Raw genomic sequence first — 27,416 nt, 5'->3', positions numbered from 1 at the left:
ATTTTCGTGAAAGTTCACATAGCTCCAAATTGAGCGTAAATAGACTGTTGGCTTGGTTTATCAAGACATTTTTTAAATTAAATTGCTGAATTCCAGAAATCTGTTTTTAAAATAGACACAGGATACAATGGCACACATTATGTAATAATAACATATGCATGATAACCTGAACCACTCAGTTTAGGTTGGATTATCCTATCAAGCAATATCAAGCTAAGACATTTTTCAATTTAGTAGTTTTTATGAAAGAAAATAGGCACTAAACACGGCAGATTTAAAATCTGGAACCTGGTACAATTCCCGGTGTTGGCTCCTTGTGACCTTGGGCAAGTCACTTTATCTCCCTGTGCCTCAGGCACCAGAAACATAGATTGTAAGCTCCATGGGGCAGGGACCTGTGTCTGCAAAATGTCTCTGTAAAGCGCTACGTAAAACTAGCAGCGCTATACAAGAACATGCTTAAAAAAAATGCAATTATTGTCAATTGATGACCTTTGCACTCAAAACATTTCTTCATTTTCACACTATATTTAATTTCAAGCAATTCTTCAATAGAAGAATTTGCAGAAATGCAGAACAAGGGAGGATAAACGAACACGTCTACTTTCCATGTACTGTATCTTCTATAGTTATTTTATTTTTAACAAAATATAATTATGCAAGTCAAAGAAGGTGAGGGTGTTAGCATTTCAATAACAAACATTAACCTGTTGTAGAAAGGTCTTTAATAATAAAAAAAAAAGTCAGTTTTATCACTGCCTATACTACAAAATGTTGATTTGTGGTTCTTTAAACACTTTTGCTACATATTTTGGATATTCACAGATAACTGCTAACCACAAATACCTTTCTTGGAGAACACTTTTGACCACAACATCCACAAATCTTTAGAATTTTTGGTGGAATTTGAAGAGATTCACACATTTTTTAAATATTTTTTTGACCGCGCAAAAAAGAAGTGATAGCCATAGCTCAAAAATTTGACTTTACAAATTGCAGGGACACCTAAGGGAACTTTTGTGAAGTGAATCTTAGACACATTTAAACATCTCTAGACTTTAGTTATAATTGTCATAAATTCAGTGACATGCTATTGTAACTTAAACATGTGCAGCAATGCGTAAACGAGTATATTTCTGGCAAAAAAAAACCAACACTTGAATTTCTTATTAACATTTTGAAAGCTTTTAAACATTTTACTAGATCTTGCGCTCTGAAACTAAGGAGAGAATGTGTCAAGTATACAGCCAACAAAAGGTTAAACTGTATTTTCCAATGCAAAACAGGCATGTGAACAAACTATGGGCTATATATACTAAGCAGTCTTCTGCCATGAGGCACCATCCAGGCTCTAGAAGACACCATAGAAGGTTGATAGTCAATCCAGGTGTCTTCCAGCATGAGAAGGTGCTTTACTGCACAAGACTGCGTAGCAATTAAATATGGTTCTATGTCTTAACATTGTCTTTACCTTTAATCTGAGAGCGAGCAGTGAACAAGGCCTTGACCCCGCTGCCTACTACAGTGTCCGCTGTGGCTGACGCTGCACGGACGAGAGCCCTCCCCTCAATGGCGCCGGGCCCGCTGCGAGGGGGGACCGCAGCGCTGGGGCGAGAGTTGCTCCTGCTCTCAAAAGAATTGAGAGCAGGACTCGCGACGAGCGATACGGCACGCCCCCCGGCGGTCCAGCCAATGAGGGCGAACCTGCCGGGTGACATCATGGCTGCACCCCTGTCACTCCCCCGCCACGCCCCCCCCCCCGGTCTCTCTTCCTGCAGTGAGCTGCAGACCAGGGAATCGGCTGCACGTGCCGCCAATCTCGCGGGCGCGCGTTGCAGCGGAGTTACCGGGGCCTTAGCCTAAGGCTTTGTCCCCGCTGGCGCTGAGCTTGCTCATGCTTGGAGAGCGGGGGGTTACGATGCAGGGGAAGCTGAGCGCGCTAGAGAGTATAACATTTTTGTTTATCTAAGCGCAGAGCGCCGGTGAGGGTGTGTGCATGCACGTACTGTATGCACGCGCGCATCGCGTGAGCGGGGACTTGCATATATATTTATATCCAAGTCACCTCGCCAAGCACCACCCGCTCAGCGAGCTCAGCGCTAGCGAGGATGCAGCCTAAGGAATGTGTAAGGAGAAAATGTCATTTTCATTTTTATAAACAAAGGGAAATGCTGATTTCTCTCCTATTTCTCTGTTTTTCCCACCTCTCACCCTGTCTCTGATCATCCAGGCGAATTGGTTTCTATGTCAACACCTTTCAGAATATAACTGGCCTGGAGGCAAAGTTCCATAAGGAAATCACAGGGGTGAGTGATGTATGGATGGATTCATTTTCAGCTGCACAAAGTTAACAATACTTTATTTTGCAGAGTTCTATTGATGAACAAGTTTTTATTCCTACAAATAGCAAACAGGCAACTCAAGATTGCCCTTCATATTCAGTGCCTTTTAAGACCTATTTGTCAGTGAACTTTGCACATATTTAAGTTATAAGTTTGTAATAATGATCTTCTATAGGGTAGAAGAAATACCTTTAATGGCTACATTGTAGTTTAAAAGAGTGCAAGCTTTCGGGACCACAATGATGCCTTCTTCAAGCAGATTTGTTTTGCTTCTTTTTTATCTTTAACAACAAGTTAGTGATTCAAGGTATGACTTCAACAGTAGGGTTGTTGTCTATTGTATGGGCTAACACAGCACTATTCACTATTAATGATATTGAAATGACTTCATACCATTATGTATATATGACATCATCAACATTGTCACCATCCTCAATGTATATGTTTATAAATGCAGTTAATGCAAATGTCTGTTGTAGATCTCTTTAAATTATTGAATGTATATATTTTTAATATGTCATATGTTTATAAAATAAACAAAGAAAGCTGAGTTCCTTATAATTATAAGGAAGATATTAGGTGGCGTATCACAACAGACATACAGCTGTAGTAACACCTACTGTCCCCAGTGGTGCAGATGAACCAGTTAAAGCCTACGGTGCTTGGGACAGTGTCTGCTGTGATCGCGCTGCAGTTGGAGGTCCATGCTTCTGAATGGGACCCCCACAGGGTTAATCCTTTGGTGCCACTTCCGCATTACCGCATCCGCATTATGGCGAGCAGCTGTGGCACCGGAGACGTTCAGTTTTGCTACATCTGTATGGACTTACATTTAGACTATGACGGATCGGTGGTATCGCAGTGTATAGAATAAGTCTCATAGTGCAGCCCTTTTGTGCTTCTAATTCACTTTGATGTGGATCCCTTGAAGCTTATTCCTACTTTTTACATCTTTTAAAGACAACCATGGTAATACATGGCTAGCAAACCTGTGAAAATCTAACAAACCTAAGAAAACATGAAATAACAAAAACATAATAAACTAGAACTTTACAGCACTATGTGATACTCATACATTGTATTGATATTTTATTGTTCAACCCTTTTGAAACCTTTCAGGACACATAGTGTATGGCAAGTGAAGTGCAATAAAATTTTTATTTGTAGCGCTCCATACGCCCTCATTCCGTCTAACTTAGCACGTTGGTTTTTCGCCTCTGCCTTTTCCATTCTTTGATTTTTTGTTACTCCAATCTCTCCTTTCCCTCCTGTCATTTACTCATATACCTATCTGTTACCACCCCCAACCCCCATTTTGTTTTTATTCCTCCCATCTATCATTGAATAGGAACTCACATGACCTGGGTGCAGAAAGGGAGTTGGCGGTGATCTTTATTCCCTCCGGTGAAGTGTCCCTTATGGCACAAACGCACCGGCAGAATCCCACTCCATGGTCCTTTTTGACTTCGTTGCTTTATTTATTTATGAAAATAAGCTAAAATTGTATTACATTACGGAGTTCTTAAATTGATGTCTGCTTATATAACACATTTTCCACCCACATTTTTCTCTGCTAGTTTTGTTTTCTTTCCATTAGAAGCCTATGGGAGTTTTTATCAAGAAAGCCTAACCTTCCTTTACCATTGCATTAGAATCCCTTTTTATATTTTATAAGGTCTAGCTGAGAAACAATTGGATTTATTCCGCTTTGTAACTCGGAAGGTACACGCATGAAAGTCACTACAGGAATACAAGGGCATATTTGTAATCTGCAGTGTTTAGAGTCTCCTGTGCCCGTCCGCTCAGGAGTTTTATGGAAATGCGTTTAGCAATTGTTTCTCCCTGGAGTGCGATTTGCTCCATTTTGCACAAGCTGCTTACATGTAGCTCTCTTGTTTATGGAGGAGTCGTCATTTTGGCACAGGATTAGAGTCTATATTTCAATTCAAGGTGTACATTTCAGTAAGCAAAGCTGCTGTATTGTCATTGCCTAAGTAAATTCAGGCTTTCCAAAGATGCCATATTTATACATATTTTAAAAAAAACAAATAAGCCTGCATGATTTTACTTTTGTTTTCTGATAAGAGCCTCTATTAAAATTCAAGCTATGTATGCTACTTTTATTATCTTATTGGGGTAATTTTATTATATTTAATTTTCTTACTGTAGAATGAACGTTAGTACAAATAGAGATGAAGGGAGTGAAACTGTAACGCGTTTTGCACCTCCCTCTCTACTTTATCAAAGTGTAGTCTTTGACAAAGTGCAGAGGGAGATGCGAAACGCGTTAGAGTTTCACTCCCTTCATCTTGTTATGGATTTGTGTCTATAAATATGTGTTCAAGATTTTTTTGCTCTTCTTTGTACAGTATTTTTGCTGTGCACCACCATCTTTTCCTGTTTTTCAACCATGTCAAGATAGACCTTATCAGCCCTCCCTACACTATAATTTTTTTAAACTCTGTTTTCTATTTCTTCCACTACCATGTATATACACGTGTGTATGTGTGTGTGATATGTATGTATGTATATATGTGTGTGTGTGTGTGTGTGTACCTCTTCATCATTTAACTGCTTTTTTTTTGTTTAATCTGATAGCTCTGTCACAAATTGTACGAGGTGATGACCAAATTAGGAGAACAGCATGCTGACAAGGCCTTTACAATTCAAGGAGCACCAAGGTAGGTAATTTATGTTCAGTTGATCAAAACATTATTTCCAGTAACTGTGTGAAGAACATGTGATGACTCTACAAAGTACCCCTGTTATGCTGAATATTTTCCAAAACAGTTCCTTCCTATGTATTTCTAGACAGAAAATATTAGAAGATGTTCAGTACTTGGTATCATGGTGGTGTGGTAATACCCAATTAATTCATGATCAACTTTCCATAGAGGCTTGGAAAATTATTACAATGCTTCTGCATGTGGGAAAGGCAGGATCAAAGCTGATTGGCATGAGAAGGATTAATGTCCATGGGACTTACCCAGGTGCTCCTACAGTATATATTCCTGCAAAACATAATACTGCAACACTGCACACTGATCAAGTTACCAAGTTACTATGAATATAAAAAAAGTCTAATATTTAATTCATACTGTAACATTCATCCAAATCACATACAAACTAAGGGTGTGATTTGCCTGTCAATATTAACATATACAGTATTAGGTAATAGAGACGAAAAAGTGGCTCAGTGAGTTAAAGCACTGATTGTGAACAATGATACTACCTTTGAAGCAGGGGAGTCAGCTTCAAATCCTACTGTCAGTTGCTTGTGACCATGCGCAAGTCTCTCAATCTATCTGTGCCCCAGGCACCAACATTAGATTATAAATTCTACAGGGGAAATTATCTGTACAGTGCTGTGTACACTGATAACGGACAGTGCTATATATGAAAAATACATTCTTATCTATATTTTTATTGTTGGAGTTGTATTATATTTATACTCCTTTTATCAGTGTGCAGTATTGATGCAGTATTTTAAGAGAATCAAACTTGAATTGTCTGAGACATGTGAATGTGCTCACAAGTGATATTTTTATTCACATCTAAAAGTACATTTGCCACTTTGGCTTCCAGAAGAGTCTAAGCACATTTTTCTGCACTTTGTTTTTCATACATTGGGCTTTGGGAAGATTTGCTTTTTGTAGATGTAATAATTATTATTCTACCTTTTAATTGTCTTCACAAATGAGCTATTTGCGTATTTTACATTGGTATTGTGAAATGCTCTGACAGTATTGTACATCCTTCATAGTTGAGTGACCTCTGTGAAGAATAGGATGTTATTGATAATGTCATTTACAATGATACTTCGGATCCATATATAGTATGCAGCTAACCCTAGAGTACAGTTTTTACAGTGCATATCATATGATTTAGTCTCCAATTGGAGAGGGGAGACACGATCAAATACGATTAATTTAATCATTATTAATCCAAAATAAGGAATAAGATAGGAATCTATACTTACAGAGAAAATTATTGTTAAAATCTTGTCACCTTCTTGCCACAGTTGGAACTGAGCAAGGCCCCTAATGAGAAGGCCTTTACAAAGAATTACATCAGGGAGGAACAATGTTATTACTGTTTAAAAGAACGTTGGACAAGGAACTCGTTATTCTACAAATGAGATATTTTACACACATGCTTTGTTTTGCTTGGGAAATTAAAGGCACAGTGTCTGCCACCCCTGAGCAGGCTGAATTTAGTATTTGTTAACGATTGGCCATTTTATAGAGCAAATAATACACAGTTATTGTAATCCAGGGGTATTCATTTCAAATAAGTAACCTAGTAATTCTAATAATAAACATTAAATAGACATTAAGGGGCAATTTTAGCTAGTGTAAAGCAGCCGTTCAGGTCGTTTTTTGGCAGAAAATTACCAAGAACTTCAATGGTGATTATCAGTCAAAAATAATGTCTTATATAGAAAAAGTTGATTAAAGAAAGAGGCAATTGAACTTTTAGGTTGCTGTTATAGACAGATAAATAGGTTTATATAATGCATTCTGCCTACGTAATGTATATGTGTGAGTGTATGTATACTGTATATATATATATATATATATATATTTGTCTATGTGTGTGTGTGTGTGTGTGTGTGTGTGTGTGTGTGTGTGTGTGTGTGTGTGTGTGTGTGTGTGTGTGTATGTATGTACTGTATGCGTGTGTATATATATATATATATATATATATATTATACTTCAATCCAAATAATGATAATAAACCTTTGTCAATAATAACCCATTCAATTTCTTTCACACTTCCACAGAAAACGATGGTGAGTGGGATAAAAGTCTTCCTCGTTTAAAGCACCGATTTGTTGTGCTTATGAACAAAAACATGATTGTGGGCCCTAAACTCTCAATCATGCACAACTGAATAGCTTTGTTTCTCTAAAAACTGTAGCTTTTAGAATATGCTAGACCTGGTAGATTGTGTCCTAGATACAACCTCTAGTTTACTACAGCAAATTGTTTGCAGCGGTATTATGAGTAACATTGCATACTGTATGAAATCGTGCCCAGTTTTTATATACAGTACCGTAAATGCTTACAGTACAAAAAATTGAAAGCTGATTGGTATTAATTTAATTTATACAAGAAATAAGTTATGGTTGATAAAAAAAAAACCCTCCACTGTACAGTTTACAGCAAATAAAAATATCACTTGAGAGTACATTCACATGTCTCAACCCTGCTTTTAACTATTATCTCTTAGCATACAATGCTTCCCCTGCAGCCAGGGATTCTGAGAAATAAGATGCAAATGACAACAAAGTGTCACCTTTTGCTTTTTATAGAGATCCATGTTAAAATGGATAAGAAGCAAAATGTGACAGTGTTGGCTCATTTGCATGTCTTTTCTCAGAATCCATGGCTGCAGTGAAAGCACTGTATGCTAAGAGATAATAATAATAATAACAATAATAATATGTTCTTGTATAGCGCTGCTAGTTTTACATAGCGCTTTACAGAGACATTTTGCAGGCACAGGTCACTGTCCCGTATAGCTAACAATCTATGTTTTTTGGTGCCTGAGGCACAGGGAGATAAAGTGACTTGCCCAAGGTCACAAGGAACCGACACCGGGAATTAAACAAGGCTCCAAACTCAGTGCCAGCCAGTCTGAGACGTGAATGTGCTCACAAGTGGTAATTGTATTTGCTGTTATTTAATTTATCACACACACATTAACTAAGTTGTTTGTAATTGTAGAATAACACGTACCCTGCAAGAGGGACAAAGCAATGCTTTGCTGGCGCTTTTGGCAGCGAATGGGTTAAATGAGTGTAAAGTTTTTTCTTTGCTTAAATAGGTCATTGCTCCTATACTCAGTGTCAGATTTCCCATTAGGCCCGGGTCTAAGGCAGCAAAATTTTGGCCACAATTGTCCACCCCCATATAATTTTGCCACACTGTCAGGCCTATCGGACCCAATTGGAAGCTACTTGGCTGTGTCGGCAACCTCCTTTCTGCTGCCATCCTGCTCCTTTGGAATCGTGGCCTGAAATGACGCTGCGGTGCCCCCACCATGATGTCACACTGCGTCTCATTGCCACTGCAACATGATGTTGCGTTTACATGGCAACGCCCCCCCCCCCCTGTATGACGTCCCATTGGTGACGTTGCGGCGTCATTTGATGCCGGGATTCCAAAGGAGTTGGAGGGCAGCACAAAGGAGGTGGCAGACACAGGCAAGTGCCAAGGGGCGGCAAATTTGGAAATCCGCCGTTGCCTATGCTTTTCCCTTCATTGAGTCTAATTGCAACACTTACATTCACATTAAGAAGTTTACTACAGCATAAGTACACGCATTTAGGAAACTAAATTCACCTCTCTTAGGTTTCTGTAGTGATTGTGGTTGGTTCTGAATTGTCTTACTAGATTATACTGTAGGTAAAGCCAATTCTGAGTTTATATAGTAATTCATTTATAAAACTAGTCTCCAAAACAAAATGTCCTAACAGTGGAGGGGATGATTTTAGCAGAGCACACCTGACATGCATGTCAATTAAAGCAGAAGAAAATTAAAATAGTAATCAAGAAAAATGCAAAGGGTTGGTCCATGAAGGTGTCATCGCCAACCACCAAAGAAAGGCACAACAAAAATCCAAACCCTGACGAAGGTCGTTATTGGAACAAAATGTTGTCTATGATTGTACACAAATAAACTTTTTTTTAATATTTTGGCCTAATCAGAGAGTGCTCTGGATTCTTGTTGTAACAGTGGAGTGGAGAAGAGGCTAGAAAAGCAGGAGTGGAGATGTCGAGGATGAGAGATTAATATGAAGGAGGAATAAGCATAAAGAAGAGCAATGGATATTTAAACACAAAGACAGTACTGAATTTTCCCGGCACAGATTTGCCTGTTATCTTTTTAGATATCGCTGTACTGTTACAGTGCAAAAAAAAACAAAAAAACATTATTACCTAAAATAAAACAAAATTTATTTTTTTATAACTATTTCTCATTCCCAGATATTTAGTATTGTGATTTTGCACTGGTCTTTATCCTAGTCAGGGTACACAGGGCTTATCAGTGAAGACATTCAACAAGCTAAACCAACAACTCTATCTGTTATAGAGTGTGAATATTATACAGTGAACATCTTGACGAGATCAAAAATATAGTAAAACAGTTTTACTACTTTTTATTAAAATAAAGTGGAGTTTATGTTCTGTCATAGTTGTATGACTTGTTCTTATTCCCTTATATTAGCTTCTTAAAGCATAGATACATCTTATTTTTTTCCCTTTCAATAACTCAGAATGCATCCGTGTTTATTGCTCTGTGTTCTCTTAGCGATTCAGGACCACTCCGAATTGCCAAGACCCCGTCTCCTCCTGAAGAACCCTCACCACTTCCTAGCCCTGTAGCAAGTCCCAACCATACGTTAGCACCCATCTCCTCACCTGGACCAGCACGACCTAAATCCCCTTCACAGGTAAGAACAGAAGGTACAGGCCAGGGAGAGGCATGATCGATTGCTGTAATCAAGTGATCGGTTTCCATTCTATATTGTTATGTTAAGGATTAGACTTGTACATGTCTATGAAGGATAAGTTACACATGTAAACTCAATGCTTCACCTCCAACAGAAGCAAGTAGGATATATACTGTATGAAGTATTTTGAAACATACTGTGAATGTTATTTAGTCTCTCCAGAAGTTGCTGGAGGCAGAACACCATACCATACCATTTGGTTCAACTTAGCATTGGCAATAATTAAATAAAAAGGGGGTCTACTTTAGTTTATAAACTAAAAGATATTAACATATCCCATCCAATAGTATAATAATGAGAGAAACACTCATCTAGACAATATGTGAAGACATCCCTGTGAACCCATCTGTGATTCCTGGAAAGACGCTAATTTAAATAATTGGAATATATTTGACGTATTTGAATTTCCATATTTCCCAGGCATCTCAGGTATGTATATATGTGTGTTTGTGTACACACACACATATATATATATATATATATATATATATATATATATATCACACACTGGACTTTGCCATCCATCTCTATCACAAATAAATATGTCTGAACAAATGTTCCCATTTGATGGTCCGTGCTTTACATATTGCAAGCTTTTGGATCGAAATTAACTTTTTGGAAGAACTAATGTGGGCATAATTCAAAAAGCTCCCACATCTCTAAACATTTCTAACCATTTCAAGGATTGCTACTATATGTCTGGAAATGTTGTACTACCTGAGCAGCTGTTTCCACCCTTTTGTTAAGAGATACAAACCCAAACAATTGAGGTGTTGATATTCAGAAGTGAACATTACTACATTTTCATTAGTGCTACCGATGTAGCAGAGCTTTTTGCACTCGTGATTATGCGGTAACGCAAATTAATCTCATTGCAGATTGCACGAAAGCAATAACAATAATGTCTGCTACATCTGTACACCGATTCTTACTGCAGAAATACCATGTTGTCCTGCTCTATTTATAGTCCTCTACATATTATTGATGACACTAAATTATTGTTTTTTCCCCACATCAAGTTTTCAGAGTTAGATTTGGTGAGTTTCTATAAGCTTCCTTTTTTTTTCTTTTATGCAAACACAAGACTTTCTGCTGATCTCCAAACCTTGTGGTTTTTTTCTCCTCCCTGTCGTTGTTTAGATACTGTACAGAAAATATTTGTTATTATCCTATTGCTTCTAAATTGCTAATATATGTAGATAAATAAAAACATAGTATATTTCTAGCATCAGACCCCTTTCATCTTATGTTGCCTTTATCAAATACTGTTTACATATATGTGATTTATTTACACTATATACAGTATATATTCATTTAACATGTTACATTTAAATATCTTTTTTGCTGTGCTCTTTCTCACCCCAAAATATTGAGTGACTTAAACATCTCACCTTCTTCTGCCTTGGAACTGAAGAACAATGCTATTGACTCAAAGGAAAAATTACAGCTTGGAACCCTTTTTTTCCTTTACCTCTAAAATCGTGTTGTTCAAATGTAGGGTCGCGTCCCATTACTGGGTTGTGGGAGATTATTCACTGGGTCACTGCTAGCCAGTGGCTTACCCATCTGCAATGTGGGGAGTGGGGGGGGGGGGGTGCGGCCGGCACTGCAAGTTTGGACAGCAGTGGCCAGAAGTCAGTCCCAACTTTTTCTTTGGGGTACTGGGGCATATACTTTCTGTCGATTGTGATCAATTTCTCTCACCCCCTTCCCATTTCCCTGCTTGGATGGTGGGCCCTATTTAATCTTATGCCTGTGGGGCCAGCCGATTCCGAGCACTGCAGCTAGCTCCCACACCGACGCCACACCAGAGCAGCCCAACCCAGAAAAAGAATTGAGTGGGGATGGGGAAAGAATTGAGTGTGGGGGGGGGGGGGAAGTAGAAGAATTGAGTGGGGAAGGGAAGGGGAAAGAATTCAGTGTCGGGGGAGAATAATTTAGTGAATGAGAGAGGAAGGGAAGAATTGAGTGAGAGAAGGGGGGTAAGAGTGAGGAGGGGTTGAGTGAGAGAGGAGAGGGGAACCTAACTAATTTCAAGTAATGTTGGTGTATAGTTATTTTTTCAAACTAAATAGATTCAAGCTAGTATTTCTGTTGTCTTTTATCTTGTAATGAAATTCGGGTCAACATTTTTCTTACAAAAATCTGTTTCTTATACTGGGTCATGAGAAAAAAAGTTTCAAAAACACTGCTCTAAAAACCCTGACAAGAGAAATGCCAATTGAGAATAAGGGCCCAAATTAGTAGTTACTGTAAATTAGAGAGCTGGATGCTGCTGTTCCACACAAAATCAACATGGCAGACTTGGTAGTAGCCAGAAGGGTAAAGGTATCTATGTAATATAAAATTTGCTTTGACGCACTACCCCATTTTTGCCTAACATTTTCTTCAAATTTAAGGAACAGTTTTTTACACCTGGTGCAGATTGTCAACCAGAGAAGTTTCCAATACTTGAGACCCGTCAGATTTTTTTTTATAAAGAATAGTTTGACAAAAACTGATACACAGAGACGTAGAATATTTATTTATTTATAAAATATTTTACCAGGAATTAATACATTGAGAGTTACCTCTCGTTTTCAATATAATACATCCTATTGCAAAACAGATGCAGTCAACTTTATAGCAGCCGCAGGCGCACTCCTGCCTCCTTCATGCATACAGCTGGTTTAAAACTGTGTCTGCTTCTTCCTCAGGTTGCTTTAAAAAAAAAAAAGGGGGGGGGGGGGTGTAGAGGGATTGTAAACTTTTATAGGAAAAGTCCTTCCTGGGAAATATACGCATGACTGCGAGATGTTCCGGGATGAAATACGTTATACCTTTTATTTGTATTATTATCACAATCTAACATCTGTATATATTCGTAAAAAAAAAAATGTAAGCTTGTTTGTAAACATGATGAGCTGAGGGGTTGGATTTCCTCTGGTTATTCCCTTTTGTGTGATGTCACTGTCTGGTCAACAAGAGTTTGAGTAAGCAAATACACCCTCTCTCCTTCCCCCCTAATCTTTATTGGCTTTTTAATAAGGACAGGGTGGGCTAAGGATAGAAGAAATACTTGACTGGCAATCACTTCCCATTCAGAGGCCCGGAAGATTGCTTGCGTACTTTCATAAGAAACAAATGGCAGTTACATATTTGCTTAATGCATGATTGTTTTTGTTTAAATTGCCAATTAGATTGTAAAATATTTTACAAAATGTTGTTTTAGCTACCAGGAATTGCACCCACAAAGGAGAAAGGCATGGGGGAAATAAAGTACCCAGGGATTCATAATATTACCATGCAATTCAGTTGTCAGATCTTAGGTGGGACAGAGATTGATTTATCAAAATATGAAAATACAGTAATTATTATTTAAAGGTGAAATTCATGCGCTTTTTTTTTAAATTATATATTTTTTAACATAGGTTTGAATCAGAGGGTCTCCAGAAGCTGAACCCCATTAATTTCAGCTTCTAGGAACACTGCTTCCCAAGATACCTACCTCCAAAGGGGGTGCCGTATTTCGGCAAAGTTTAAAGCTCACACGTCACGCGGGCCAACAGGAAGCCGAGCCTGATGACGACACAGCGTCTTACTGACCCGTAGGGTGCTGGAGCTCTGTAACTCCGTCATTACGAGAACCCTGCTAGCAGAAGAGAGTGGCTAAGTATATATGGAAATAGGGGTCCGGGAGCTGAAATGAATGGTGTTCAGCTCCGGACACACCCTGCTTCAATCCTATGTTTAAAAAAACGCAAAAATAAATAAAATCACCAGTTTGTATTGCTACTTTAAGAGATGGATGCTTATATTCTGGTGACATCATCCAGATAACATTGGAGTCACTGTATAGATTTAAAATTCCTTTATGAGATCATTTTTTCACTTAAAACATTTTTTTAATTTAGTTTTTATGAGGGAGTGGGTGCAAAAATCCAAACAGGAATCGGATGGGGTTAAACATAATGGAGAAATAATTAAGTTACAACTTTAATGCGTAGTGGTCCTATCTGATCTTTTACAATAAGGGAGAAGGAGTGGCTCAGTGAGTAACGACACTGACTGGCACTGAGTTTGATGCAGGGGAACCTGGTTCAATTCCTGGTAACTTTGGGCAAGTCACTTTATCTCTCTGTGCCTCGGGCATAGATTGTAAGCTCCAGGGACAGGGACCTGGGCCTGTAAACATCTCTGTAAAGCGCTATGTAAAAATAGCTGCGCTATACAAGAACATGCTATTATTATTATCTATTATTATAACAGGTTTGGTCTATTGGTTTGATCAATAGTATATAATACAGCTTTCTGCTGAACACATACAGTACCATGTACTTGGATTAACCGATAGATCATCTTTTAGGGTCTTGTCTCCAGCAATGGATGCGGTTTAGAGAGTTAGTAGGTTTCTATTGTGAGTGAGGGAGGTTTCCATTGAGAACCATGGATCCCATACCATTTGTAATGTATTGATATTATTATTGAGAAGGCTTTTTTTTCAGAACAAGGGACTATTTTGTGTTGGTCTCAAGTGCATATTAAGTCATCACTGCAGCAGTCTCATTAACATGCAAAAAAAAGATTAGATTTGTAATTGTTTTTTATTTACTTTTTTGGAGGGACTGGGTACAAAAATCCAAACAGGAATAGGATGGGGTTAAACTTAACGTAGAAATAATTAGGTTACAACTATAATTATTAACACATTTTGTGTGAATGGGCCACATTGTACTGTACACCATATATAAACCTTAATTGTATCTACTTTAAGAAAATATAACATTCAATACATGTTTCTTTGTGTTAGTTAATGTGGTTCAGGGTAAATAATCTTTAGCCTTTTAGAACAGGGTGATGGGTCTCAAATTAACATTAGACAGCTTTTGACGTACCACTAGTTATTACAGTAACTAAACATTGATGCACCCAGACAAAATGTGTATTTTCTGAAAGTAGACAACCAGAGGAATCTTGGGACAGATTACTTACAAATGTCATATAAAAGTAAATCTAAATTGCACCTTTCTGTGACAGATAGTGTTACCAGATGTCTATTTTTACCCAGACATGTCTTTTTCTCATTGTCCTCTGAAAGCACCTTGCCGCATTTCTGACACACAGGCTGTTTGTCCGGTATTCGGCTGGTGCAGACAGCAGGACCTTGAAAAGAGTTTGAAACTGGGCAGTCTTCTCCTTGGCATGGCGCTCGGGGGGGGGGAGGATGACGCCGCACAGCTCCGTTGCCCTGATTATTAGATGCTGGAACCTGCAAGAGATGGCTCCGTTGCTGCTCACGCAACCGCTTTCGCTTTTTGGTCGGGCAAGCGGGGACCCTTTACCCGGCCACCTTCCACACTCACTCTGTCCGCCGCACATCCAGAGGGAGAATACTGGACACATACATGTCCGGTATTACTTCTCATTTTTTACTGGACACAGTGGCACAATACCGGTCTGTCCGGTTCAAAACCGGTTGGTCTCAGACTTTCCGTTCACTACAACCCAGCCGGTACTCATATCCACATATCCACATATCCACATATCCACATATCCACATATCGACAGATGTTGACCAAAGGTTTTCTACATGCTACTCTTGCTGGGCTTTGCAGTCATTTATAGTTCACTTTGCCACTGCTCCCCTCTCCTTTATTCACCGGAGGTTGCAGGCCCTCTCTCCTGCCCAGTTCCCTGAATCTGTGAACTTCCCCTCTTCTCTGGTACCCAGAAGCTGCGGACTGCCCAAACATCCCGTTCCCCGTAGTGCCTCTCCTGTCCCACTCATCCCAGGCTGCTGTTCTTCTCGGTCCCGCATTGCTACTGCCCTCCTCTGTCTTGCTAGTCTCTTAATGTTATGGTGACCTGAGTTTTTCTTAAACACTGATGCACTTTATTCCTGTTCCACCCCCTGTGCCCCTCCTTCTTATTTATATATATATATATATATATATATATATATATATATATATATATATATATAAAGTGACACTGTGTGCTCATTTGCATGTCATTTCCCAGAATCCCTTGCTGCAGTGGAAGTGCTGTATGCTGGGTGATAATGGGGAAAGGCGGGGTTGCAGACCTGCCTAAGACATGCAGATGAGCATACAGCTATATTTGCATATATATATATATATATATATATATATATATATATATATATATATATAAACCATAATACTGAGTTAAGTTATGGTGAGTAAAAAAAGTGACAAAAACCCTCCACAGGAAAGCAAATATGCAAATATAACTGTATGCTCATCTGCATGTCTTAGGCAGGTCTGCAACCCCGCCTTTCCCCATTATCACCCAGCATACAGCACTTCCACTGCAGCAAGGGATTCTGGGAAATGACATGCAAATGAGCACACAGTGTCACTTTTTGCCTCAATAACCATTTTTAACATGGTTCCCTATAGGCTTAAGCTTGCTGCATGGTCACAGCTTTGAGCACAGCCAGGGTTAAGGTGCATACCCAGAAAACCACCCACAGACAGCTGTTTCGACCTTGATGGGTCTCATCAGTGTGGGGTTGATTTTACTGGGAATGCAAGAGAGGCTATGGGATAGGCTAAACCATAATACTGAGTTAAGTTATGGTGCAGCTGTCTGTGGGTGGTTTTCTGGGTATGCACCTTAACCCTGGCTGTGCTCAAAGCTGTGACCATGCAGCAAGCTTAAGCCTATAGGGAACCATGTTAAAAATGGTTATTGAGGCAAAAAGTGACACTGTGTGCTCATTTGCATGTCATTTCCCAGAATCCCTTGCTGCAGTGGAAGTGCTGTATGCTGGGTGATAATGGGGAAAGGCGGGGTTGCAGACCTGCCTAAGACATGCAGATGAGCATACAGTTATATTTGCATATTTGCTTTCCTGTGGAGGGTTTTTGTCACTTTTTTTACTCACCATAACTTAACTCAGTATTATGGTTTAGCCTATCCCATAGCCTCTCTTGCATTCCCTGTAAAATCACCCCCACACTGATGAGACCCATCAAGGTCGAAACAGCTGTCTGTGGGTGGTTTTCTGGGTATGCACCTTAACCCTGGCTGTGCTCAAAGCTGTGACCATGCAGCAAGCTTAAGCCTATAGGGAACCATGTTAAAAATGGTTATTGAGGCAAAAAGTGACACTGTGTGCTCATTTGCATGTCATTTCCCAGAATCCCTTGCTGCAGTGGAAGTGCTGTATGCTGGGTGATAATGGGGAAAGGCAGGGTTGCAGACCTGCCTAAGACATGCAGATGAGCATACAGTTATATTTGCATATATATATATATATATATATATATACATACATACATACATACATACATACATACATACATACATATAGAAACGTCAAATCCCCCACCCCCTCTCCCCTTACTGGGGGGTGGGGGAGAGTCAAATTGGACCTCAATGGTCAAGGCTGGGGAGAGAAGCAACCTCCCCAACATCACTTGTCCTTCAAATTACCATCAATTTTGCAGACCACTGCTGTGCTCCTGTAGCGGATCTGCATGCTGTCCCAGGTCGCCTCTCCTTTGAGCCTGGGTGATGAATGATTATCCAGAGATTGAGGGGACCCAGAAATAAAGAAGAAAGTTTTTTAGCCCTTAGACAAAACTTTCTGAGTATTAAATTACACGTTTCAGAACTGAGTGCTGTTGAAAACATTTCAGTTCTTTAGAAGAAAAATGGTCATTAATTGACGTTTTCCAGCCACATAACTACATACTGTCTGTAAGACTGATTACAAGTGGACGTCTTATGAAACAATAATTGTGTAGTACATTTTCTTTCAAGTGCTTACTTATCAGGCCTGACATGGGAGGTTTTTGTCAAAACCTGTATTATTTGAACTACTAGATGAATGTACTTGTTCAAATAGCAGTACTTTTTCTGTAGTCTGGACTTTCACACGCAGCACAGGGAGAGAGAGAGGGAGAGAGAGACGCACTGATTGCACCCTGACTGCCTGTGCACACTTCCCACCGTCTCTGCCTGCACAAAACCGTCAGCATCACCCACACAGCCTGCAATAAGGCAACAGTACCGCTAGCACGCTCATTATACCAAACTACAGCTAGTACTTTGATTGCATGAGCATGGACACCCACACATCTGCTGTAAGTTTTAAGAGGCAACAGCACAGGTCTGATGCATCTTCTCCCCTACACACCAGTCTGATTTTTTTCCCTACCTGGATGAAATTGATAGAGGATAAAATACTACTTATCGTGCCTAAAACTATAATCCAAAGGGAACGGGAAAGGCTTCACACCCGAGTGACACCCTAACCCAGATTATATCACCATGGTCTGGGTATTTAAAGAAGGTGGTCATCTCTATAGAATTATTCCCCAGACGAAGCTTAGACGTGTAATGATCATTGGGTGACATCATTAATCGTCCCCTGCAAACTCTGAGAGCCAACTGTACAGCATGACGGGTGCTCTTGGTTGCTCAGTGGACCGGCATACTACCTAGGTTTTTTATATGGACATGGCATATCTATAGCCTAAATGACTGAAATGGGTATTTGGGGCTTATTAGTCTGTATGCTGTGTCCTGTATCCGACGATGCAGTAAGGACGGGAGCCTATATCCATGGCACATTTACAGATTTTTTAATTGAAACGGGTATTCTGGGCTTATGGGAGCCGGTCTGTATGTTGTTTTGTCCCTTTGAGCTCTGTACTTTTTAACACAATGGATTCATATCAACAGATGTTGACCAAAGGCTTTCTGCATGTTACTCTTGCTGAGCTTTGCAGTCATTTATAATTTACTGATGCAACCTTGGCTAAATCCTTAACAGCAAGCAGTGTGTATCCATACCATTGCACCTCTCTGCTTTTATACATTATCCTTTTCATTTGATATTTTGTTTCACTGAGTGAAATCAAGTTTACGTTCTTGCTGTTTATTTCTTTTTGGAAATGTACGATTAGTACGGTACCCGAGTACAATCATTTAGAGTATGTTTCCGGAGGGAGCAATACCCTCTGGATCTATAGTTCTCTGAAATGTATTTTCTTCTCTTGAGTATATTGTATTTATTTATAAAATGTTTTACCAGGAAGTAATATCACAAGAGAAGCTGCACACCACAATAAACAATTAAGATACTTGCTGATACCGGTGCTCCTTGTTCAGGGATATCTGCCTAGAACATCCAGCATTGGAGAAAGTAGAAAGATCCAGGGCAACTTCGGATTTCTTTAGAAGAATTTATTCAGCACAAAAACACAACGTTTCATCCCTCCTAGGGGACTTTATCAAGTGACTGGCTTGCAGAGACTACAAAAAGTCCAGTATAAATAGTCATAAGCACCCATGTGAAAACACTTAAAACACCACCAATTACCCCCCAGTAATCACTTGATTGTCAGCATGTTGATCCTCCATGCGGTCCGGTCCGGTCGCGCTGACGTCATCAGCTGGTTCCTCACGCGTTAACGTCATCAGCAGGTCCCTCTGCGTGGTACGATCCGGCTGCCTGAACAGGCAGAAGGTCTTGTTGACGTGCTCCCTCTGCTCCTCCTCTGAGTGTTGTCCATCCGTCGTCCCGTAGTCTCGCGATATTTCGGGGTTTCGGTGATGTCATTAATGACAGGCAAAGATCTTCTCCTTAACTGGTGATGCCGTTTTCTCACACATGCGCAGTGCATCTGCATTTCTGTAAGGCTTTAATACAAGGGGGAAGAGAGCTTAATCTGAAGTTTTATCCACGAGCCAGATTAAGCTCTCTTCCCCCTGGTATTAAAGCCTTACAGAAATGCAGATGCACTGCGCATGTGCGAGAAAACGGCATCCCCAGCTAAGGAGAAGATCTTGACCGGACCGCATGGAGGATCAAGATGCTGACAATCAAGTGATTACTGGGGGGGGGGGGGAGGTAATTGGTGGTGTTTTAAGTGTTTTCACATGGGTGCTTATGACTAATTATACTGGACTTTTTTGTAGTCTCTGCAAGCCAGTCACTTGATGAAGTCCCCTAGGAGGGATGAAATGTTGTGTTTTTGTGCTGAATAAATTTTTCTAAAGAAATCCGAAGTTACCAGGAAGTAATACATTGAGAGTTACCTCTCGTTTTCAAGTATGTCCTGGGCATAGAGTTAAGATGACAAATAATACATGGTTACAAATACATAGTTACATTAAGTGAACAGGGTATACATTATATACAAGACATTGCATGCACAGTTAAAGATAGTATATATATTATAGATGTACAGTATGTAGCAGTTACAGACCAGGTTAAAATGTGAGACGGCTTTAGTTTTGAATGAACTTAGACTGGTGGTGGCTGTGAGAGTCTCCGGTAGATTGTTCCAGTTTTGGGGTGCACGGTAAGAGAAGGAGGAGCGGCCAGATACTTTGTTGAACCTTGGGACCATGAACAGTCTTTTGGAGTCAGATGTCAGATGATAAGTGTTGCATGTGGTAGGGGTGAGGAGCTTATTCAGGTAGATGGGTAGCTTGCCCAGAAAGTATTTAAAGGCAAGACAGTGTGATGTGTGTTTTAGTTGCATTGGAAAACAAAATGGCATATTGAATCAAGGGTATCAAGTTTGCTAAGGTGGTTTATGGGGGGTCCGAGCCATATACTATGTCCCCTCAGTCGATAATTAGCATTAGCATCTGCTGTGCAATATGCTTTCTGACCAGCAGACTTAGGGAGCATTTGTTCCTGTAAAGTACACCTATTTGGCATAGGTTTTGGATGTCAGGGTATCAATGTGCATCCCAAATGTGAAATAGGAGTCAAGCCATACAGTATGCCCATATATTTAAAACTAGTAACAGGAGTTAGGGTGGTATTAGCGTTGGTTCTGATCTGGAGTCATTGGATGCTTTAAAAATGTAGCCTGGGTCCTGGGTATATTAGTAGTGTGTTATTTTTCTATGATTTTCCTGTGTATTTTATGGTTTTAATTGTGTGGGGTATCGTCTATCGCCTGTATACTCCCTACAATAGATTATTTTCGATATCTGTGTGCCCAAATTTTTGAAGATCCTGGGGCCCTCCTCCTTGGGGCCCTCTTGTTTGTTTTTCATGTTACCCTTTCTTCTGGAGTGCACCACCTCTCATTAGTAGGTATGGATTTTAGCAGCTTATCGGTACATCACTTATTATACAGTAGAAGTGCATTTCCCACATGTTTTGTATGTTACAGTACTTCTTCTGCAGTCACTTTCACTTGTTGTTGCTTGTATGTACACATATACAGTATGTCTATACCACATCTGAGTGATCTAAGAGTTATAAAAGCAACACATAAATGGTAGGAAAAGGCACTGTTATATTTATGATAAACCTCTTTCTAAAATAGACATATCTAGGAACATTTCAGTAGTCCTTGCAACAATTATGCTATGTAATGGAATGCATTTTTATCTTTTAAAATGTATTATATAGTATGCTAAATAATTGTTTTCCTTGTCTTTCTATTGTCAGCTGAGGAAAGGTCCTCCTGTTCCACCCTTACCTAAGCTCACTCCATCAAAAGAGCTACAACAAGAAAACATCATTAGCTTCTTTGAAGACAATTTTGTCCCTGAGATCAACGTGACAACTCCATCACAGGTAAGTCATATAAGAGGTGACAAGCATGTATTGGAATTACTTATCTGCACATTCTTCTGCGCAGATTAAAAAACAAAAACAATAAACAGATGTTTGTATAAATCAACTGGAATGTAGTCTGTTCGAAATAGATCCTTTTTGTTTGTAACTCACCGCTTCTGATATGGCCAACACAGGTTATTTTCATGCACAGAAAGAATTGTCAGTGACCAACATAGATGCCAGTTATTTTGGATTATTGTGAATAATTTTGTTGTACATATGTAAAGATTTCACACCTAAAATAGTCTGTGCTGTATGATTTACGCCTATATAACTTTGTAACATTATCTACATACAGTATACTGTATGTGGCCTTCTGAAATACATAACAGAGAGTGTAAGGGAAAATCCTAACTATCCTACAACAGAGAATAAATTAGGGAGATTTCATCTCTATATTTCATTTCAAAAAATAAAGTATACTATGAATTAATATATACAGGCAGTCCTCGTTTTACAACGCTTCGCTTTACAACGAATGGCTTATCCAACACTGTGCAATGCATACCTATGTTCATTTTTACAACGCCAAAACGGCTTCTCCAATGCTCTTACAACGCTTTGCCACGTTGTTTATGTGTATATAATATATATATATTATATAATATTATATTATACTATATATTATATTATTATATTTTATGTTATATTATATATATAATACAGTATTAACACTATATAATTTATGTATGTGCTGCGTATCTTATTGCCTGCATAAAATATTTTGTGTATTTTAGCATTAAAAATGCCTTCAGGAACGGAACCTTTCATTTAAACAGTGTTCCTATGGGAAAACGTGTTTCGCTTTAAGACGTTTCGCTATCCAACGCCATGTTGAGTAACGCATTGTGTCGGATAACTGAGGACTGTCTGTAATGTGAAAACACATACATAATACTTATGAGCAAAGTTTATATAAAATACAGTCCCAAATATAAAAACACTTACATGATTTGACAGATTCATATTTAGTTGGTGTCTTTTGCCTATATTCTCTGTTGTAAAGATAGTGGGAATTTACCCTTACATTCTCTTTTAAAATATATATATATATTTCTATGTTATTATCCTATTGGTAGGATGTATTGAAAGGATTTTTAGAAACACATTAAACTATTTATTCAGGTATTCAGATGCCCTTATATGGAGCTCTACATGATGAGGGGAGGCTATATGCCCATATGTGGTCATCTACATGATCTGGGAGGCTGGACAGTGTTACGTGATGATGTACAATATATGACCAAATAGGGCCATATAGCTCCCCCTCATGATGTAGAGCCCATATAGGTTAACAACCAATGCGGTTCAGCTCAGGAGACCCCTTGCTCATGTACACTATTATTAAAATCAATATTTTTAATGCAAGATCGCCAGTAAGAGCCGTGCATGGAGACGCAGCATCTCCATGTAGCTCTTACAGGCTGCAGTTTTTTCTATCAGCTATCGTGCTATAGAACTTATAGCACGATAGCAGTGATGCAATAAACAGGTCGTACATGTGACGGTGCTCATCTCCGATCAGGAAGCGGACCCGCAGGGCTGAGGTAGGGATGCAAATAAACCAACCAGAGCCCAGGGACAGAGTCCTGTTAGAGTTTCCGTAGTCAGTAAGCAGGCAGGGGTCAGGGCTGGCGGCAGTAGTGCAAAGTCCAGGCGACAGGCAAAGGTCAGGCGGAAGGCAGCGAGGTCGTGGCCATGATCCGGGGTCAGCAAAAGGGATTCCAAATAGGCGAAAGGGTAATGCGTGACAGCGAAGATCAACCGGAGCTGCAGTGAACAGAACTTTGCTCGGCGGCTCCCACCAGGAACTGCAGCCTATAAAGCAGGCTGCCAGTACCCAAAATGGCCGCAGTGAGCAGAAAGGGCAGGAGAGACAGAAAACCTGGACCGTAGTGAGAACACGCACGGACCGAGCAGAATCCTTACAGCACGATAGTGCTTTTTTTAATCGGACTTAAAAAAATGGCCTTCACTTCCTAGTGAATCCCGCTTTTGGCTTCATTTTTTTGTGATAAAAAAATGCATAGTCGCACGCAAAAGCAATGATTTTATCACTACTTTGTGCATAGCCCCCTAGGACTTCAATGTATACCCACAGGGAAAGAATGTGTTCCATTTATAACAATGTTTGATGATGATACTTGAACATACATAATCATCTGTTCTTTATTAAATGAGTCATTCTAAATTACCAAAAATGTGTCTGAATACCAAGCTAAATTACTTGTGCACTATAAGGTTACCACCTGCTAAATGAAATAATAACGGTAATACAAAAACTAGTTCAAAGGAACATTGGGCAATGACCTCCAATAAGCTAAACGATCAAAAAGTTAATCAGTTCTAAAAGAAACGGTGCCTTGTCACTTTATTTTTAATCATCATTCAATATGGGAAAGCCCAAATCATGTTTGAGTAGAATTTAGAAAATCAAAAAGCTTTTAAAAATAGTATGCATTCTGTTTTAGCTCTTAAAATTTTTCTCCCTAGAACCTATCAATCATTGAATCATTACCAGTAGTTTTATATGAATTGAATAATGAGAGCTACATTTAGAATAATTTATCCAATCATTTTTTAATAAGTCTATCTTTCTCTCCATTAGTCTGCTCCCTATACAGAAATAATCCACTTATTTTGTTTTCAGTATCATCTTTCTGTTAATAATACCGAGATCTACCTACCCTCTCCAAACCTCTTCTCTTCAGACTTGTTTAACTAACAGTCTCTCTGCTATTTTCTCCTTGGCGTCCCACGACTACAATATCTCAAACTCAACATGCACAAAAAAGAACTTCTCACTTTCCCACTCACTGATTTCATCCCTACGCCCAAATTATCAAATAACATTAAAGACTGCACAATCCTCTGTATACAGCTCCCTGAGCATGATGGCAAGGAGTCATCTTTGACCACACTCTTTCATTTATACACCACATGCAGTCCCTGACCAAATCCTGCAGCTCCGCCTCTGCAATATCATTAGAAATCAATCCTTTCTTACCACAAAATCAGTCATTCATTCCCTCATATTGTCCTAAAAGAATAAACCTATAGCACAAAATAAAAAAAACATGGTCTTATCGTGAACGAGAGGGGGGTACCCCATTCAAAAGGCTTGTAATTCACAAAATGTATTCTTGATATAGACGTAGGGTGACCAGATGTCCCGGTTTAGCAGGACAGTCCCGGTATTTAGGGCTCTGTCCTGACTTTTTTGGGTGCTGTCCCGATTTTCTGATCCTCCTGGCAAGCACCGACTGCGCAGAGAGCTTGCCGACTTCTAGTCCGCATGCGTGATCAGCAAGCTGCGTTCGCGCATACCCATGAGTGACTGGCAAACGCTGTTTGCGCATGTGCAGTCAACAAGCACCAACTGTGTATGCGTGACATTTGTTCCATTTTTTGCTGGGACAAATATGGTCACCCTATATAGATAAGAACTACACCATGTACGCGCATGTACATTTAAAAATGGTGCGCGTTGAGTAGCAGAGACGCAGAACACGTTTTTGTCTTGTTCTCAAGCCGTGGTGTCTACTTCCAATGGCTTCAGCATCATGTGATCTCCATACTCCGTACTTTCATCTTGCGGTGCTTGCCTCAGGCTCCGTCCTCTGTCATGCTCTCGTAACCACCACTTGCTATTTTTCACTTTGAGTGAGAGTGATATACAGTACCTGGCTGCAGGGAAAGAGCGTTTTAATATGTTGGCTCACTATCACTGTTTTTATATATTATTTACATTTAAGTTGTGCGGTCTTGTTTTTCATTTTGTATTGTATTTGCCCTCATATTGTCCTGCATTGATAAGTTGAATCTCCTAGTCGGCCACCCCTCTCCAAATTGTCCTCCTACAGACCATTCAAAATGATATTGCCAGGCTCATTCCTTTCGCAGATCATCCTTCCTCTGCGTCTACTCTAACAGGACCCCACCCTGACCACCAAAATTATACAGATTCAAATTCGAGATCCCATTCCCTCATACAAAGCTCCCCAAAATTAAATTTGGAAGAGATCTTGGGAGTTATGGATCCATGTTACAGCTGCAACAATGGTAAATGTGGAGTTGAAAGCAACAACTAGATTTATCAAAGGAAAAATGGCTATGATTTGGATTATTTTCCTTTTAATTATCTGTTTCTGATTCTGCAATACATTAAGTGCTGGTTTATATGCAAATAATGTAATGAAAACAATTCAAGAAGAAGAAACAACTTGAGCCGAGATCCACAGAGGTCTGTGCGGAAAGCAGATCGTTTTCAAAATCACGAATGGATGTTATTTCCCTACAGATAACGCATATCCACAAACTAATTATATGCAAAATCCAAACACACCTTTATCCAATAAGTGCAGAGCCACCTGGAATATATGTTCATTTGGATATGCAAGTATGTGGAAATGACTTAAATTAGCATATAACGCCCCCTCTAGCGATGACCTAACTAACAACAGGTTAAATCTCTGCGTTACCTATAATGGACCTGTGTGGATATGTGTTGTTAGTGGAAATGCTTTTTGTATTTCATTAGCACTACCGAGCCGTTCCACTTAACACAATAGCCTTTCGACTGAAAACAGCAGTTAACACTGCCGTAGCGAGCTTTGGAGATGCATGTTAATACTTAATGAGGCATTAACTCATTTAGTAAACAACGAACCTTTGTGGATCTGGGCCTTAAAGAGAATGCCAAGTATACTGACAAAACCATATTGCACACTGAATGAGAACTAAATCTACATGAGGTACAGATGTAGCAGCCGTTATTTGAACATATCACGCATTGTATACCTCGGAATACCCATGTCATGTTGCGTCATTACCGCGTGTGCGCGTCATTACCGCGTGTTGATTAATTTTTATCGAGTGCAGAAAATGGCATTTTAGTATTCTGGTTTTTAAACACCTGGAAATTGACACAGTACTGTACTGCACACATCACAATTCATTAATTTCTGCCACGGAAACGCGAAGAATTGCACCCGGAGAAATCGGGATCCATGAAATTCAAACAAAGCAACTGCGTGATTGGCCGCGTGGAGTATAGCAGCGCACACGAAAACGGCTCCATGATATGTTCGAATGACGGCCGTTGCATCTGTAACAAGGTTGTGCAAATGCATTTCCCTTTTAACAAAGCTCGGTTCTTTACATGGTACTGTATAGTATACAGGCACAGCAATATACTGTAAACTACATCAATCTATTTATTAGCATAGAGCATTATTGTCTTATAGATCACCAGGAATTGGTGGTGGTCTTAAACCAATGTCTTCTATGCAAAGGCATGCAAGTACATTTTTCCATTACAATAAACAGGAATTTATCTGATATCAACCTACAGTACCTCCTGTCTTATGGCACAATCAAAGTCAGATGTTGATCAATTGTTAAAGGATTTTCATCTATACCATAAGTATTGTTCATCCACCAGAACCTAGTTGCATTCGGTGTGTGTAATCTGCTTCTAGCTTCACAATTCAGAGCCAGTAACCACACAAGGCTGACAAGTCCAAAAGGATGAGCAAGCTGCCACTGAATGCGCTGGTGGCTCTACTTCCTTAAATCACGTCTGTACAACATTGAATTTCTGTAAAGCTACTAAAGCTTTAGGTAAATTCCTGTTACATAGTTACATAGTAGATGAGGTTCAAAAAACACGTACGTCCATCAAGTTCAACCTATGCTAAATTTAGACAACAGATACTTTAGCCTATATCTATACTTACTCTTTGATCCAGAGGACGGCAAACAAAAAACCCCAGTGACATATCATCCAATGATATCTCATAAGGGGAAAAATAAATTCCTTCCTGACTCCAAGAATTGGCAATCGGATTAATCCCTGGATCAATATCCTTCCCATGTATACTTATTTGGTATATCCCTGTATACCTTTCCCATCTAAAAAGATGTCCAACCTTTTTATGAATAAATCTATTGTATC

General features: G+C 39.4%; 1 protein-coding gene across 8 annotated transcripts in view; it reads left to right on the top strand.

Moving 5' to 3' along the window:
* The window catches only part of LOC142487400 (amphiphysin-like), a 266,254-nt gene that overhangs the window by 190,201 nt on the left and 48,637 nt on the right, over positions 1–27,416 (top strand). For 5 of the 8 annotated variants that reach the window (XM_075586649.1, XM_075586653.1, XM_075586646.1 and 2 more), the window contains 5 exons: positions 2,231–2,306; positions 4,941–5,023; positions 9,660–9,801; positions 10,881–10,898; positions 21,290–21,418. In XM_075586649.1, coding sequence (XP_075442764.1) covers positions 2,231–2,306; positions 4,941–5,023; positions 9,660–9,801; positions 10,881–10,898; positions 21,290–21,418 — 448 coding nt within the window. The remainder of the gene's footprint in view (positions 1–2,230; positions 2,307–4,940; positions 5,024–9,659; positions 9,802–10,880; positions 10,899–21,289; positions 21,419–27,416) is intronic. The other 3 variants (XM_075586654.1, XM_075586650.1, XM_075586647.1) reach the window with 1 other exon arrangement.

The sequence above is a fragment of the Ascaphus truei genome, chromosome 2 (genome assembly GCF_040206685.1).
Source record: "Ascaphus truei isolate aAscTru1 chromosome 2, aAscTru1.hap1, whole genome shotgun sequence".
NCBI lineage: Eukaryota > Metazoa > Chordata > Amphibia > Anura > Ascaphidae > Ascaphus > Ascaphus truei.
Note: the sequence above shows the minus strand (reverse complement) of the source record. Positions and strands in the feature narration are given on the sequence as shown.